Genomic DNA, 17,600 nt, shown 5'->3' with positions numbered 1-17,600 from the left:
ACTGTAATGCTAGTCAGGCACGATTTTCTTTTCATGAAGGAGGTGATGTTGGTAGATTTTCTTTTCATGAAGCCAAGCTCTGCTTGAGTAGTTTATGATTTTCCAAATACACTGCTATTACTTGCTTAATTGATTCCAACATTTTGTCAATGATACCTATTCGGCTAATCGGCCTATCAACCTGTGTTTTGCTTCCCTTTTTTTAAATTGGGTGTTATGTAGAACAGAGTACAGCAAAGTACTGGCCCTTTGGCCCTTGGAGTGCTGACCTTTTATCCTACTCTAAGATCAAACTAACCTACATACCCTTCATTTTACTGTCTTTCATGTGCCTATCCAAGAGTTTCTTAAATGCCCTTAATGTATCTGACTCTACCATCACAGCTGACAGTGTATTCCCCGCACCCACAACTCTGTAAAGAACTGACCTCAAAACTCCCCAAAACCTTCCTCTGGTCATCTTCAAGTTATGCCCCCTTGTGATAGCCATTTCTACTCTAGGAAAAAGTCTCTTGACTATTCATTCTATCTGTGCCTCTCATCATCATGTCCAAATCTATCAAGTCACCTCTCATACTTCAGTCCACTAAGAAAAGCCTCAGCTCCTTCAAACTTTCTTCATAAGACATGCCTTTCAGTCCAGATAGTATCCTGACAAATCTCCTCTATACCCTCTCGAAAGTTTCCACATCCTTTCTATAATGAGGCGACCAGAACTGAACACAATTTTTCCAAGTATGGTTTAACAAGGGCTGTATAGAGCTGTTACATTAGCAGTATTCCAATCCTTCTATACTTATCCAGAATCTATTAATTTAGCAGTCTCCAACAGATCAAGGTTGATAAAAACAAAAGTCCTGAAGAAGTCAATCTCAGAAGCCAAAGCAGTTGGAAATAGCGTACAGAAAACCCATGTGCTTGCTCTGAAAATTTTTAGAGGATAAAATCCTCCAGTGATCACTATGCCAACTAAAAAAGGAGCTGTAAAGGAGGGATGGGTTGATCCCTCCATGAGCTGAGTTTCACTAAGGGTTGTGTTCCCAATGTGAAACCCAACTTGATAGATAATCAGATTTATTTTTTACAGCTTGCTTATCATAGCTAGTCACTAAATTACTCACAAGACTGCTAGTATTCTTTAACAGAAAGCACAAGGTTATTGCAGAGGGGAAAAAAAACTATGTAATGGTCTGAACAGCAAAACCATTCAAACTTTTTTCCCAACAATATCCTTCATAGATATTTAATTCTGGTAAAATATCACTTTTGTTTTAATTTTAAGATTTCTTGCTGAATTAATGGTTTCTAGTTTTTATGGACTAGAAGCTTCTTTCCAGTCCTATCAGTTTGGGCTTCTTTTAGTTCTACAATCTGGAGTCGTCTTGAGAATTCTCACAACTTGGAGATTTCTACCAAATAAATTCTCACTCTGGATGCTTGTACTAACTACCCTGTCTTTTGGCTGCTATGAACCTGTTCCTTTGAACATGAGCCTGATTCTGATTTCCGTCTGTCTGTCTTTCTGTGACTGAACTTTGTAAATATTCAGTAGTTAATTCCCCAGTTTTCTAAGTAAGGTATTTAACTTGCATCAGATGCTTTCTTGGGAATAATGCTTTTAATTCACTGTTCCAAATTACTTTATAGCCTCTTTTTTTTAAAAAAAGTCACTCACAAAACTGAACTAAAATCAATTTTACCACTAATTTCAGATTGAAATTCTTGAATGGTAATATATTATATATGTTTATCATACCATCAGCTGGGCTCATGAGCAAATTATGTTTAATTAATCTGTTTGACATATTGATGTGACAGTAGAACAAGTTGATAGGTAATATGGTTGATGTTTTGCATATGGGCTTTCAAAAGATTTGGACTTGTCAGCATTGTTCAAGTCCATGGAAGAAAAAGAACAGTGGCAGCACAATACAAAATTTGCTGAGTGAGTGGACGCTGAGTAGAGTTGAACATTTGCTTTGGACTGAAGGAGAATGTATTTTGGTGTTTCCCACAAGTTGGTCCTTGTTGATCTGTTTTAATCACTTGGACTTTGGTGTCTAGGGTGCAAATTCAATTATGGAAATATGGCAATACGAGGAGGATATTCACAGAATTTGAAAGCACACAGACTGATGTAATAGTTGGGTGTCTGGCAGTTTAAATTACAAGACAATAGAGAAATGGCCAGAGAGTGGGACTGATTAAACTACTCTTGCACAGATCTGGCAGAGGTGTGATCTGTGACTTCAATATTGACTACAATAAATCAATAAAGGTAGTGGTCCTTGCGCTAACTTCTAGAAAGCATCAAAGTATGCTTTCCTCTGGTCCAAAAGATGATGTTCAACACTACTCCATTTCCTGTCACTCCACCAATCTTGTACCTGGCTGCCACTGTCCCTTTTATTCCATGAGCATAAACAATGCGGACAAGTTGAAGTTTTTTTTTGAAAGTCCAAATGCAATACAAATTATTTTAATTCGAAGATCATTATGGCTTCCACTTCACCGAGATGCTTCAACCTGGTTTCTTTGTGCTTTAGTTTGAGAGTGTGTATGCCTATTTACTACATGTCCTGGTTGAACAGAAAAGATATTTGCCTAACCAAATCTAATCCTTGGTTTTATTCTTTGAATGTATGTGCATTTAATTTAACTTCTTTTTCTAATGTGCATGTGTCTGCCTCAGTAAACACATGAAGTGCTGCGTTATTTGAGAAACATGGACCCCATAGGATTGAAGACCCACTCCCTATTCTTGAGCCCCCCTCAGGGAGCTTGGATAAAGCTGCAGAGACCCTCAAACCAATTTCACTTGGCACTGGTTTTGACTGTCTAATACCAAAGGCACACGGGGGAGGTGCCTGAGAGGTTGATGCTGGTTCAAGTCTGTATTTGTGTAACATCATAACTGACAGTAAGGAAGATGAGCACTGAGGTGAGACCTTGCTTTTAACTGTGCCAAATAAATCACATGTTCAGCTAGAAGCATAGCAACAGAACATTGTAGAACTTCCTGCACTTGAGTTTGAGATAGTGAACACCCATTCTACAGCCTGATTGCCCATAGCTTCAGACCCTATCTTGAAGTCTGTATGTAGTTTCAATCTCCTTATTTAAGGAAGGATGCAAATATAATGAAGCTGATTCTGAAGAAGTTAATAGAAGAATAGATAGGATCAGCTTGTTTCCACTGGAGTTTAGAAGACGGATGGTTGATTGGTACTTAGCCTGATAACTTAAGACAAATCGATAGACATTTGGTCTAATCAAAATGAAGTTAGTTGGCTTAAAATGCATTATAATTGAAAATTTTGATCTTCGATCACTGCATCTTTCATCATCAATACTTGTTTTGTTTGGAAGGTTATTGTAAATATTCAAACTTAAAGACTTTCAGTCTTATAAGTGACATTTGCATTTTGCATAATTAATTTGGCATGAAAATTATTCCAGAAAGGTATTGGAGATTTCAGTGAAAAGGAATGTGATCACACTTAGGTTACTCTGCTCTTAGCTGGTGCACCTTTACTTTGATAGATCTAAAATTTGCACTGGATCACTGAATTACCAATTAGGAGCATAGAAGCAGAAGAAAACCATTCAACTCGTCAGGTTTGCTTTGCCATTTGATTGTATCAGGACTGATTCTGAAGTTTAATTTAGATAATTGTGAGGTATTGTATATTGGTAAGTCAGGACTTATACACCTAATGGTAGGTGCCTGAATGAAGAGAATGAAGAGGGGTGGAGTTACAGGCAGAAAGGCTAGTGAGGAAGGCATTTGCTACACTTGCCTTTATAAGAATTGGGATGTCATGTTGCAGCTGTACAGGACATTGGTTAGGTTGTTTTTGGAACATGGTGTTCAATTCGGGTTTCCCTGCTATAGGAATGATGTTGTGAAATTTGAAAGGGTGCAGAAAAGATTGACAAGGATATTGCTGGAGTTGAAGGGTTTGAGTTGTAGGGAGTGGATGAAGAGGTTGGGGTGACCTTGTAGAGGTTTATGAGGCATGGATAGAGTAAATAAACAAGGTCTTTTCCCTGGGGTGTGAGAGTCCACAGCTAGAGGGCGTAGATTTAAGGTGAGGGGGAAAGTTACAAAATGGCCATAAGAGACAACTTTTCATGCAGGGGATGTGTGTGTGTATGTATAACAGAAGCTGCCAGAGCAAATGGCAGCAGCTGACACAACATTTAAAAGGTATCTGGATGGTTACATGAATAGGAAGGGTTTAGCTGGATATGGACCAAATGCAGGCAAAAGGGATTAGATTATTTTAGGATATCTGGTCGGCATGGATGGGTTGTTCCGAAGGGTCTATTTCCGTGCTGTACAAATGACTATCTACCTCATTATTTGCCCTCATTACCTTCATATTCCTTTGTCACTAGTCTCCAGAAATCTATTCATTTCTGTCTTAAGCATCCTCAATAATGGAGAGAACTGTAAAGATTTCAGTCTTAAACGATCTACCTATGTCCTGAGATCAAAGTCCACTGGTTTTGGACTGACCACTTGGGGATGTATCTTATCTACGTCCTCCTTACCACTCACTGAAAAAATTTAATAAGTTGCAATGAGGTTACTCTTGTTCTTCAAAGCTCTAGAAAATGCAGGTCAAAGTAACTTCAATCTCTTTTTGTAAAACAATCCAATCTTGCCACCCCATGGGTAAATCCAATGAACTTCCATTGGATTCCCTCCATGACAGTTTTATCTTTTTTGCTAGTAAGGGAGCGAAAACTACAGAACATTCAAGATGAGGTCTCATCAAGGCACTAAACAACTGCAGCAAGGCATCTTTCCTTCTGTACTCAATTCCTCTTGCAGTATACGCCAACATGCCATATGCCCTCCAAGTTGCTTGCTGCACCTGTTCACTAGCTTTGTATGATTCATAAGCAGAGATATCCTTTTGTATCCCTTCGGACACCTGTGCTGCCAATTCCTCAGCATTTGAAAAATATTATACCTTTGATTTTCTTGTCAGATGGAATACAATTTGAATATGTTCCAGCCCATTCACTTAGCCTGTGCAGGTTATCTTGAATGCAGATTTCTCCAGCTTTCTCATTTCCCCTCCCCCCCCCCCCCCCCCCCCCCCCCATCTGATCTCAGTCCCAACCGTCGGACTCAGCATCGCCCTCTTGACCTGCAATCTTCTTCCCGACCCCTCCACCCCCATCCCTTCTCCGGCATATCACCCTCATCTTAATCTCCTTCCACCTATCACATTCCCAACACCCCTCCCCCAAGTCCCTCCTCCCTACCTTTTATCTTAGCCTGCTTGGCATACCCTCCTCATTCCTGAAGAAGGGCTTATGTCCAAAACGTTGATTCTCCTGCTCCTTTGATGCTACCTGATCTGCTGCGCTTTTCCAGCAGCACATTTTTCAGGTTATCTTGAAGCCTCAACCTATGTTCCCATCCACTTTGGTGCCGTCAGCAAATTTATAAATACTACAATTGACCCCCACATCTAAAAAAATTTACATAGACTGAGAGTAACTCGGAACCTAGCACTGATTATCACAGCATTACACTAGTTGAGGCTTGAGAATAATCCATGTATTGTTATTTTCTGCTTTCTGGCTGTTAAACAGTTCTCAATTCAAGCAAATATATTTCCTCCAATCACAAGTATTCTAATTTTATTTACTAACTTGCAGCGTGGGACTTTATCAAAAGTCTTCCGAAAGTGTAAATATTACCACATCTACTGTTAGTTCTTTATCAAAGTAATATCTTTAAAACAAAACTCCAGTAATTTATCAAACGTTATTTCCCTTTCATTAATCCACATTAAGTCTGTCTATTTTTACCGTTCATTTCTAAATGTCTGGTTCCAGAACATAGAATAGTACAACACAGGAACAGGCCATTCGGCCCACCATGTCTGTGCCGAATATGAAACTATCACAAACTTTATTGTAGATGTTACCATTCTCCGAACTCTGTCAAACTAAAAGGTCTGCAAATTTCTATTTTGTCCTTTTCTCTTTAAAAACATCTGCGGAACTTTGAAAGGTAACTACCAATGTATCCACTATCCTTCTAGCCATATTATTCACTGCACTGAGATGAAGCTTATCTGATCTAGAGGATTTATTAAACTTCAGTCCAGTTAACTTTGAAGTTAAAAAGTTAAAAGTCAGTGCAGTCCTTCCAGATCATCAGACTGTACTATCATTAGAGATGTTGGTTTAACCTGAGGGAAGAGTATTTCTGTAGCATTAATGACACAAGTAACATGAGGAGTAGGCCACTTGACTCCTCACATGTACTTTGCCATTCACCAAGATCACGGCTGAACTGCCTCCTTGCTTTTTTCATGTCAGCTCGGCATAAGGCTCAAATCCCCAATATTTCTAAACTATCGATCTCCTTTAACACACTTTAAGTGATCTAGCCTCTACAGGTATTTTTACAGAATTCTCAGGTATTCACTATCCTCTGAGAGAAAAAAATGCTTTGCATCTCAGTTTAAAACGAGTGGCCCCTTATCTGTAACTGTGTACCCTTGTTTGAGATTCTGAGTGCAAACATCTTAGCAGCATCCACCCTATCAAATCTCCTCAGCATCTTACATATTTCAGTAAGATCGCTGCAAATCTTCTAAACATTAGTGAATAAAGGTCTAACCCATCTTTTGATTATGTTAAGTGTTTCTAAACGTCCTTAATAATGAGCTCTAGCATTTTCCCAACAACAGGTATTAGGGCAATTAACTTATTGCTTCCTGCTTTCCTCTTCCTGTCTCCCTTTCCCTTAAATAGGTTTGCACATTAATGGATTTCCAATCTGCTGAAATTCAGTGATTTCAGGAGTATTTTATTCGCATACCAAGGACTTCCATGAGTCAACAGAGATGTTTGAATTTATTTTCAAGGATACTTTTAGTATATCACTGTTTTATCTCTTCTTCTCAGAGTCTGAGTTGAGTTCAGAGTAGAACATTTGTTTCAGTCTGGTATCAGGCATGTGCATGTGTCCCATTTAGCAGAAATATGTTTAGTTAATTAGCACCTCAATGTGTGCATGTTAACTTGGGAGACAGCACTGCTCATGAACTTTCTTGCCACCATATATGAAGGATCTTTTCCAGTGCTTTAAGGTGTTTGCTGTAGCTTGTCTTAAGACTGTAAAGCATATAGGAGTGCATGAATTACTATTATTGAAAACATTGTTGCTTGTGAACAGTATGGGAAATGCATGTTTGTATCAAATCAGCAGTCCTCTAAAATTGTGTCTTGATGCCATCTGGGTTTACATGTGGAGAGTAGAAATTTGGCACTTGGGTGCTGCTGATACTTATGAAACTGTCTCTTAGTAAAAAAATCTTCTCTGAGAGAGAGCCAGTTGTGAATAGAGGGTATGGACTCATCCCAAAAAATGGATCGATGTTGAATGTTAGATTTAGGCAGGTAAATCTGGGAAAGAAAAAGTGAATATATTTAAGACCTGATTTCATAACAACAGGCAGTGAATGAGTAGAATAGCCTATCTAGTGAGGCAGTAGAAATGGAGAATGTTATAGTTTTCGGGAGTAGACAAAATACTTTAAAGAATACAACTGCTGAATAAATGCTTCTTCATGGATATTAGATATATTCAGAGGGGACCCTTTTTAAGGGAATTTGTGTCATGTGCAATTATGGCTTTTTTTTTAGATTAGATTACTTACAGTGTGGAAACAGGCCCTTCAGTCCAACAAGTCCACACCGACCAGCCGAAGCGCAACCCACCCGTACCCCTACATTTACCCCTTACCTAACACTACGGGCAATTTAGCATGGCCAATTCACCTGACCCGCACATCTTTGGACTGTGGGAGGAAACCGGAGCACCCGGAGGAAACCCACGCAGACACAGGGAGAACGTGCAAACTCCACACAGTCAGTCAGTCGCCTGAGTCGGGAATTGAACCCGGGTCTCAGGCGCTCTGAGGCAGCAGTGCTAACCACTATGTTACCGTGCCGCCCTTGTTGTAAAGTCTTGTTAATTTTCTGAAATATTTTACAGGACTTTTTTTCCAAGGAACTGGTATTATTAAGTGTTGAGGATTGGTCATCCATACATTTGTACTGCCTAGTATAAGGATGGACAAATGCAGCTATTCAATGCGGGTGAAATAAAAGCCCTATTTAGAATAGAAGAGAATACAATGTCAATTAAGCAATGAGAAAATTGCATACTGATTCCTCCTTGTTATTGACATTAGTTTAAGGAAAGAACATACTATTGACATTCAAAAGAAAAGCTTGTTTGGAAAAGGAACAACTAGGTTAATTAAAGAACCCAGCTGAATCCTTTGTAAAGTGATGTGACCAATTTAAGGTTAAAGGTGTCTATACAACAGGAGTCAAATGACAGAACCTGAGATTATAAGATTGATCTTTAATTAAATTGAGAGCAGGTGATGTTTGAAAATAAGACATGGAACGTTCATAGCTGCTAGGTTTTGAAAGCATGTAAGATTGATTAAGCCATTTATACTGTCACTGCAGACTGGTTCATCAGGTAGGAATCATCTGCTGCATATAAAAGCAAACATGAATGCTGTTGCGGTGCAGTGGTAGACCTACCTTCCACTGAAGTGTAATAATGTGTTCCCGTGTAGATTTTAAAAATACTTAAAAGCAAATAGACTGAAACAAGCAAAGTGTAATGAATTTGTTAACAACTTAGGATAACCTGCTGTGTTCCATTCCCTAAAATGATGCTGTGACACATTTTGTTGAGTTGGATGGTGATAGAATACATGTTTTTTTTCTGTAATTCCCAAGTTCTTCAATTTAGATGTTCAATGAGAAAGAGGGAACAAGGTAAACACAGAAAATCATTCCGTCTACCTTGGTTCATCTATCCAGAATAGAAAGACAATTGGATTTGTTCATCGAAATGAATTCTGAAGGAATGATCTGCTTCTTATGGCTGCTTAGATTCAAAATACCGATTGCGCATGGAAAATTTCTTCCACCCATTTTGGGCTATGCATTTTTGTTCTGGTGTGATGATTTGGCATTTGCAGTCTGAGGAATGGAAAGTTTTCTTAGGAATAGGTTGGATTGTGGTTAAAATATTACAACAACTGTTGCTATTGATTTGAATTTCCTATTGACTAACAGCATAAATGGCAAAAAAATGATAGAGAGAATAAATTGTCAAACTGAAATCCTCAATTTAACTAGATGCTGATATGCAACTTTGGAAAATTGATCTTGAAATGCGTAACGAGAAAAAGGCAGAAGACACTGAAGTTTAATACAAACTTCAACTGAATAAATACATTCAAGGCTAAAAGGAAAAGTTGCACAAATAAATAAAGACACAAGAAAACAACATTGCAATTAAAACTGATTATCGTTTGAACAACTGAACTAATTCAGTAATTCTGTGCTTTTAGCAATAGCAACTTGTTTCTGCTAGAGGGTAAGGACTGTGGTTGTGGATTTTCTTCACTGATTTTCCTTGAGGTCCATGGTTATGTATTTCTGAATACAGTCATAGCTTCTATCATGCGATGCGTGACGCTACACTATATAAAAATCACGCAGTAAAAGTAGTACTTAGTGTTGGCAATGCAATTGTGTTAAAGCCAACATATATTTTAAAAGTTTGTTTTCGAACCAGTGTCCTGTATTGGTCAGTCATGTTATAGCCAATTTGCATAGATGAAATGCATGTTGTAGTAGAACGACCTGTAGATCCTTTTGCAGATATAGAATCATGTATATGTACAACATGGAAATAGACCCTTCTATGCCGATCAGCTATCCCAACCTAATCTAGCCTCACTTGACTCCCCTCCCACCCGCCCCGGCCCCCGGCCCATATCTCTCTAAAGTCTTTGTATTCATACACCCATCCAGATGTCTTTTTAAATGTTGCAATTGTGCTAGCCTCCACCACTTCCTCTTGCAGTTCATTCCATACATGTACCACCCTCTGCATGAAAATGTTGCCCAGAAGATCTCTTTTACATCTTTCCCCTCTCACCCCAAATCTATGCCTTCTAGTTCTGGACTCCCCAACCCCAAGGAAAAGACTTTGTCTATTTATCCTATCCATGCCCCTCATGATTTTATAAGGTCACCCCTCAGCCTCCGACACTTCAGGTAAAACAGCCCCAGCCTATATAACCTCTCCCTCTAGCTCAAATCCTCCAAAAGTGGCAACACCCTTAAATCTTTTCTGAACCCTTTCAAGTTTCACAACATCCTTTTGATAGGAAGGAGACCAGAATTGCACGCAATATTCCAACAGTGGCTTAACCAATGTCCTATACAGCCACAGCATAACCTCCCAACACCTGTACTCAATACTCTGACAAATAAAGGCAAGCATGCCATACATCACCTTCACTATCCTGTCTACCTGCAACTCTACTTTCGAGGATCTATGAACCTGCACTCCAAGGTCTCTTTGTTCAGCAACACTCCCCAGGACTTACAATTAAGTGTATAAGTCCTGCTAAGATTTGCTTTCCCAAAATGCAGCACCTGGCATTTATCTGAATTAAACTCCATCTGCCACTTCTCAGCCCATTGGCCCATCCGATCAAGATCCAGTTGTAATTTGAGGTAACCTTCTTAACTGTCCACTGTGCTTCCAATTTTGGTGTCATCTGCAAATTTACTAAGTATATACTTATTTTGCTCACTTCCAAATCATTTATATAAATGAAAAGTAATGGATCCAGCACCGATCCTTGTGGCACGCCACTGCACACAGGCCTCCAGTCTGAAAAAACAACCCTCCACCTGAAAAACAACCACCTGTTTTGTACCTTTGTGCCAGTTCTGTATCCAAGTGGCTAGTTCCCTCTGTATTCCATGAGATCTAACCTTGCTAACCACTCTCCCTTGGGGAATCTTGTCAGATGCCTGACTGAAGTCCATAGAGATCATGTCTACAACTCTGCCTTCATAAATACTCTTTCTTACTTGTTGAAGAAACTCAATGAAGTTTGTGAGACGTGATTTCCCCCCCACAGTCATGTTGACTATCCCTAATCAATCCTTGCTTTTCCAAATACATGCACATCCTGTGCCTCAAGATTCCCTCCAACAACTTGCCCACCACCAATGTCAAGCTCACCAGTCTGTGGTTCCCTGGCTTTTCCTTACCACCTTTCTTAAATAGTGGCATCACGTTAGCCAACCCCCAGTCTTCTGGCACCTCACCTGTGACTATAGATGATACAAATATCTCAGCTAAGGGCCCAGCAATCACCTCCCTAGCTTCCCACACAGGTACACCTGATCAGGTCCTGGGGATGTATCCATTTTTATGCGTTTCGAGACATCCAGCAGTTCCTCCTCTGTAGTATGGACATTTTTTAAGATGTCACCATCTACTTCCCTATGTTCTCTCCATACTTTGATAGTAAAATAAAACCTGATTTTCAGAATACTGGAATCTAATTCAGTTGTAAAAGGAGAAATATTTTTCATCTAAACTAGATTCAATTAAAATGCTAAATTATCTTTTCTTTAGTGTCAGAATATCCAGTTGGAATTTTACTGACAGTTGATCAGGATAACAAGATTATACAACATTTCTGTGCAGCTTTATAGTTATGATTGAAACTCCAAAAGAGAAACATCATAAATACTTAGAGGTATAAACCTAAAAATTTCCTCTGAAGTCTCTGGATACATTATACTGCGGGGACCATTTCATCATAAGGTGAAAGCAACACCTTAAGCACAGACTTTCAAAAGGCCTACAATAAGGTGTCAAATAGGGAACTCCTAGTGATCAAAATTTGTGAAGTCAGAGACCAGGCAACATAATAGATTGCAAAGATGGTTTAAAAAAAACAATGGAAGCTAAGAGAAAGGCAGAAAGTAGGAAGTGATGTATCTCAAGGAGCTTTATTTGGATCATCATTGCTGACCATCCTAAATGGCCTCACGTACATTGTCCAACTTTGTTACTCAAACTGGATTGATGGGGGGGCAGATGGCAGCAGTTTCAAAGCACAACATGCGAAGAGTGGGATCAATTGCAACTGATGCTCAGGTATGAGGGATATCTTATTTTGTTAGGAGAAACAAGGCAACCATGTATAAGTAATGTCATGGAATAGATGAGTAACAAGATCGGGAAATTGAGTCCTTTGAAGCCGGTAACAATGGAAAAGAGAGATTTCCAAGTAACTGATATAGAGAAATCACAAAAGGATTTCATGACTTTTACTAAAATAAACTAAATGAATATTACCTAATGGATTAAAAAATATACACCAGCCTACTTAAAGGGTCTATTTCCCATTAACCTAAAGCCCATGTTATGCTTAGACATTTTACTTCAATGAAATGTAATGTTATATTTTTGGAGAAGAGACTGTGATTTGATAAGTATTTATTTTCTTATGGCTTGGAAACTAAAGATTCTAAAGTAGACAAAACCATATGTAACTTTTTGATTTACATTTCTATGTTGTGTTAAGAAGGGAAGAAAACATAGTTTTAATTTATTTTATATTTTATATTTTGTATTCTGGTGCTGATGCTGGATTTCTGGGCTATATGTGTATTTATTGAAGACTTTGTTTAAAAAAAACTTTAGTTAGTCTGTACTTCAGAAACCCAGAAAAAAGGGGGGGAAACATCTGTGTTGCTCTAATAAGGCACCCTATGACACGAGCAAAAGCTCCTCTTTTTAGAAAGTAAAATGTAACCATCCAGAAGGTTGGTGAGTGGGAGGAATTTTTTTCAGTATCATTCAGAGACAAGAACCCTGTACCAGCTGCAGTGCAGTTCTACAGTCTCCACAATCTCAAGGAAGGAGAAAAATAATCCTGAATGGCTTAATGTTAGCAAGTGAAAAAAATCCAGAAACACAAGACTGCGTGGAAGAGGCGTTTTAGGAATCCGCATCACAAAATAAGTGAGCTATGTTAGCGGCCTAAGGGTTAAGGGATGATACATTGACCAAAGAACTCCCATTGAGTGAATGCAGAATTTTGCTAGCGTGGAACCAAAGTGCAGCTTTACCCACTGAACATGGAGCCTTAAAGTGAAACAGGGTGATGTTGATGTTAAGATGCTTAAATCTATATTTTTATCAGATTGTATTCAAAGTGCTTTTATATAGTGCAAAAGAATTCATGTATCGCGAGTGTCCTTTTGTGTGATTATATTGGCACTTGAATATGTTCTGTTCTGAGCAACATGATAAACAAATAGACCATCAGTTTTATCTTTGCTATCGAGCCAAGTTTCACTCTGGAAATTGAATTGTCCAGTGTTGCCAACATCTGGTCCTTAAAATGAAATCTTTAAAGTTGTGTTGGACCTGAATAAGGTATGAATGAGCAAACTGTTTTCACTTGTTTTGTGAGTGCAGAGCAAACTGCTATATGTAAAAGGCAACAATTGGCAGATCAGAAAGAGTTTGAGGAATTTCTTCACACAGCATGGTGAGGCAAAGAATTGTGAAAACAAATTTAGGGAAGCTTTGATGCATCCACAAGGGAGGAAGAGTGTAGAGAGAAATAAAGGCAGGATGAGTAGAGGTCATTTAGGTTGCGAATTATAAGTACTCATGGATCAGGTGAATAGAATGGCCCATTTCCATGCTCTAGATTGTAATTTGTCCCCGCAGGCCTGAAGATTTGAGTTACAAAAAAAAAGAACTGTTTGTAATGCTGGTTTTGTTCTACAGGTAATACAAGTTCAGTTACCACAATGAAGCCTGTATTGTCTTCCACGCTTCCAGTAAAAGCAGGACCTAAAAAAAACAGTAAAAGGAATGTCAAATTAAAACACCTTTCTTCACCTGGAATTAGCAATTTGAAAGGTGAGTTGTATATCATTCTTACATCAAATATCACAGCTCGATATCAAGTAAGTTTTATGTCAATTTAAATGCACATTTAGAGGTATCAGTTGATGTGATCATACAGAATCAATGATCCCTAGAGCTGTTTGCCCAAGTGTTTGCATATTGTTTACATAATGATTCAATTCACCCAGATACAGGACAATATTTAAATGATGTTAATCTACCAATCTGTTGATTATTGTGAATTAGAATTAGAATTCCTATAGTGTGGAAACAGGCCCCTCAGCCCAACAAGTCCACACTGCACCTTCGAAGAGTATCCCAACCAGACCCATTACCCTATATGTCCCCTGACTAATGCACCTAACCTACACACTGCTGAACACTATGGGACAATTTAGCATGGCCAATTCACCTAACCTGCAAGTCTTTGGACTGTGGGAGGAAACCCACACAGACACTGGGAGAATGTGCAAACTCCACACAGTGGCCCAAGGCTGGAATGAAATGCAGTTCCTTGATGCTGAGGCAGCAGTGCTAACCAGTGAGCCACCGTGCTGTCCACTTATAAAGTTTGCTTCTCTTACTAGTGAGAGTGTCTACTTAAATGCCTTTTAAATGTTGCAATTGTACCAGCCTCCACCACTTCCTCTGGCATCTCATTCCATACACGTGCGACTCTCTGCGTGGAAAAGTTGCCCCTGAGGTCTCTTTTATATCTTTCCCCTCTCAACCGAAACCTATGCCCTCTAATTCTGGACTCCCCCACCCCAGGGAAAAAGACTTTGTCTATTTATCCTATCCATGCCCCTCAAAGTTTTGTAAACCTCTATAAGGTCACCCCTCAGCCTCCGACGCTCCAGGGAAAACAGCCCCAGGCTGTTCAGCCCCTCTCTATAACTCAAATCCTCCAACGCTGGCAACATCCTTGTAAATCTTCGGAGGGTCTGTTTCTATGCTGTACATTTCTATGAGTCTATATGAATTATGATAGAATTGCTTTACCCTGATTCCGTCTTAGAGCAAGTGGGTCATTGGTCTGTTTCTGTGCCTTGCCTTCTGATTCTGTGGTATCAGTAGGAAACAATACTTAGGAAAACCAAAAAGGGAAATCCTAGTTTCCTACCTTATTTTTCCCCCTTTTTCTATCCCATAATATTCTTTTAGTAGCATTTCCTCCTCTCCACCCCCCACCCCCCCACGACCATTGTTCTTTCAAATGCAGTTGAATTTTTGTTGAAAAAGATATTGATTGATTGAGGGCAGTCAGCATGAATTTAAGGAAAGGGATGTGTGACTTTTTTTGTGGAAGTAACTAAGAGATTTATGAATGCTTGTAGTCTGCAAGGATGTTAGAATATTCTTGACAAGATCCACTACAGGAAAGTTAAGCCTGTAAGAACAAAAGATATATGGTAAAATGAGTGCAAAATTGGTTGAGTGACAGAAAGCAAAGGGCAATTGTATTTTTGTGGCTAAAAAACTAAACTCTGTTCTTGGTCTCTTTTTCATGCCTTATACAATGATTTAGAATAAACTGTGATGGGGTGAACAACCTATTAACTTAAAAGCACAATATAAATATATTCCAAGGTACTTTACTAAAAAATGAAACTTGAGATAGTCCAGAGTCTCATGAAAGAGGTAAGTTTTAAGGAATCACTGTGAGAGAAACTTGTGACAGTTATCCGTGGGAATTCTAGAATTTAAAGGTCCTAGGCAGCTGAAGACAACCACTCGTGGTGGAGCAATTGCAGTAGAGATGCTCGAGAGGTCAAAATTGGAGAAGCATGGGTATTTCCAAGAGGTGTGGGCAGCATATTTCACACAGGTAAAAGAAGATGGAGATGATGTTGGTGGTGATGGAGGGTCTAAAAAGGACAGATGAGACTTTTGAAAATCAAGGTGCTGCTTGACCAAGAGCTGGTGAAGGTTAGGAAATAGAGATTTTTAGGTAATAAATTTAGAAGCCAACAAGAATAGAGGGTTACCTGCATTTTCTACACGAACTTGATGAGTCAAATGGCTCTGACAATTGACGTTTTCCCGAGGGATACCGTGTTAGTACTGTTACCAGTGATAGGAAATCCCTTTAAAGCCAGGTTTAGTGATCCCTATCAAATTGAGAAAAAGCTGAGTCAGATGGACTATTTAGTAAAGATGCCAGATTGGGGGTGGGGGGGTGGGGAAGGTATTGGGTATGCCATGTGAACATGTTGAAACCGTATTATACTAGAGAGAACTGGAGAAACAGGTGTTAGTTGCTGCCCTGCAAAGTGAGGAATCAAATCCAAATGATGTGGATTTTGATGTGCCTCAAAATAGATTTTAAAATGAAGAAGTCCTTGAGCAGTGGGATAGGTTGGTAAGCTATCTGTCTCAGGAGCATAGAATGCAATTGAAAGATTTGTTACTGCAGTATAAGGACATATGTAAGAATCAGATAGGGAGGACTAATGCAATTGTACATGAAGTAGACGGAGGGATTACTGCTCCAATAAAACAACACCCCTATTGGCTTAATCCTTTCAAAACCAGGCAGGTCCAGATGGAGGTGGAAGTCATGCTCGACAAGGACGTCATTGAACCAAGCCAGAGCGAGTGGAATTCGCCAATCACCTTAGTTCCCAAACCGGACGGGACTCAACGATTCTGCGTGGATCATTAGAATGTCAACGCCGTCACAAAATCTGATTCATATCCAATTCCTAGATTGGAGGACTGTATCAAGAAAGTTGGACAAGCCAGTTACATCACCAAATTAGACTTAATGTGTGGATGCTGGCAGATACCTTTATCAAAAACGGCGAAAGAGATTTCTGCATTTGTAATCCCAGTTGGGCTATACAGTTTAAAGTGATGTCCTTTGGAATGAAGAACGCATCCCCACATTCCAAAGAGTCAGGAACAGAGTTGAGGCTGAGTTAATAAACTGTGCAGTCTGTTTGGGTGATGTAGTGATCTTTAAGTCCTAGTACAGTTGGCAGAGCTGTTTGAATGACTACAAGAAGCAAAACTGGTGATAAGCTTAAATAAAACTGAATTCACGAAAGCAGAGGTGATGTTCTTGGGACATAACATCGGTCATGGAAGGTTGACCTCACGGAATACAAAGACGAAGGCCATTGAGGAATTTCCACGACCAACCTCGAAGAAAGAGGTGCTTCGATTCTTGGGACTCAGTGGATTCTATTGGAAGTTTGTTCCAAACTTCTACAGTGTAGTGGCACCGTTAACCGATTTGTTGAAGAAGAACACCGTTTCGGTGGACAGAACAATGCCAGAAGGCATTCAACCATTTGAATGCCATATTAATCAATAAACCAGTTTTAGCTGCACCAAATGTTTCAAAACCTTTTGAAGTCGCCATTGATGCTAGTGACATAGGAGTTGGAGGTGTACTCCTACAGGAAGATGTGGATGGGATTGAACTGCCAGCCGGTTATGTTTTGAAGAAGATCAGCATCCACCAGAGGAAATACTCTACAATTGAAAAGGAACTTTGAGTTTGGTACTGACCTTGCAACCTTTTAATGTGTATGTCACAAGCAACGTGTTGGGAGACAATTGTGTACGCTGATCACAATCCGCTTACACTCTTAGAACGCTTTAAAGAAAAGAATGAGACTATTTTGTTGGTGTCTAATGTAACAGACTTGTAATTTTAAAATCATATATGTTGCGGGTCGAAAGAATGTAATTGCAGATGCATCATCGCAGATTTACCTCAAAGTTAAGATGAGATTTAGTCTTTATTTAATGTTTTATATCTATACACGTCTATGGAAAGAAGTAG

General features: G+C 39.2%; 1 protein-coding gene across 1 annotated transcript in view; it reads left to right on the top strand.

The window, feature by feature from the left end:
- The window catches only part of efcab14 (EF-hand calcium binding domain 14), an 86,870-nt gene that overhangs the window by 59,231 nt on the left and 10,039 nt on the right, over nucleotides 1-17,600 (top strand). Inside the window, exon 9 of the mRNA XM_060830413.1 lies at nucleotides 13,685-13,819. Coding sequence (XP_060686396.1) covers nucleotides 13,685-13,819 — 135 coding nt within the window. The remainder of the gene's footprint in view (nucleotides 1-13,684; nucleotides 13,820-17,600) is intronic.

The sequence above is a fragment of the Hemiscyllium ocellatum genome, chromosome 9 (genome assembly GCF_020745735.1).
Source record: "Hemiscyllium ocellatum isolate sHemOce1 chromosome 9, sHemOce1.pat.X.cur, whole genome shotgun sequence".
NCBI lineage: Eukaryota > Metazoa > Chordata > Chondrichthyes > Orectolobiformes > Hemiscylliidae > Hemiscyllium > Hemiscyllium ocellatum.
Note: the sequence above shows the minus strand (reverse complement) of the source record. Positions and strands in the feature narration are given on the sequence as shown.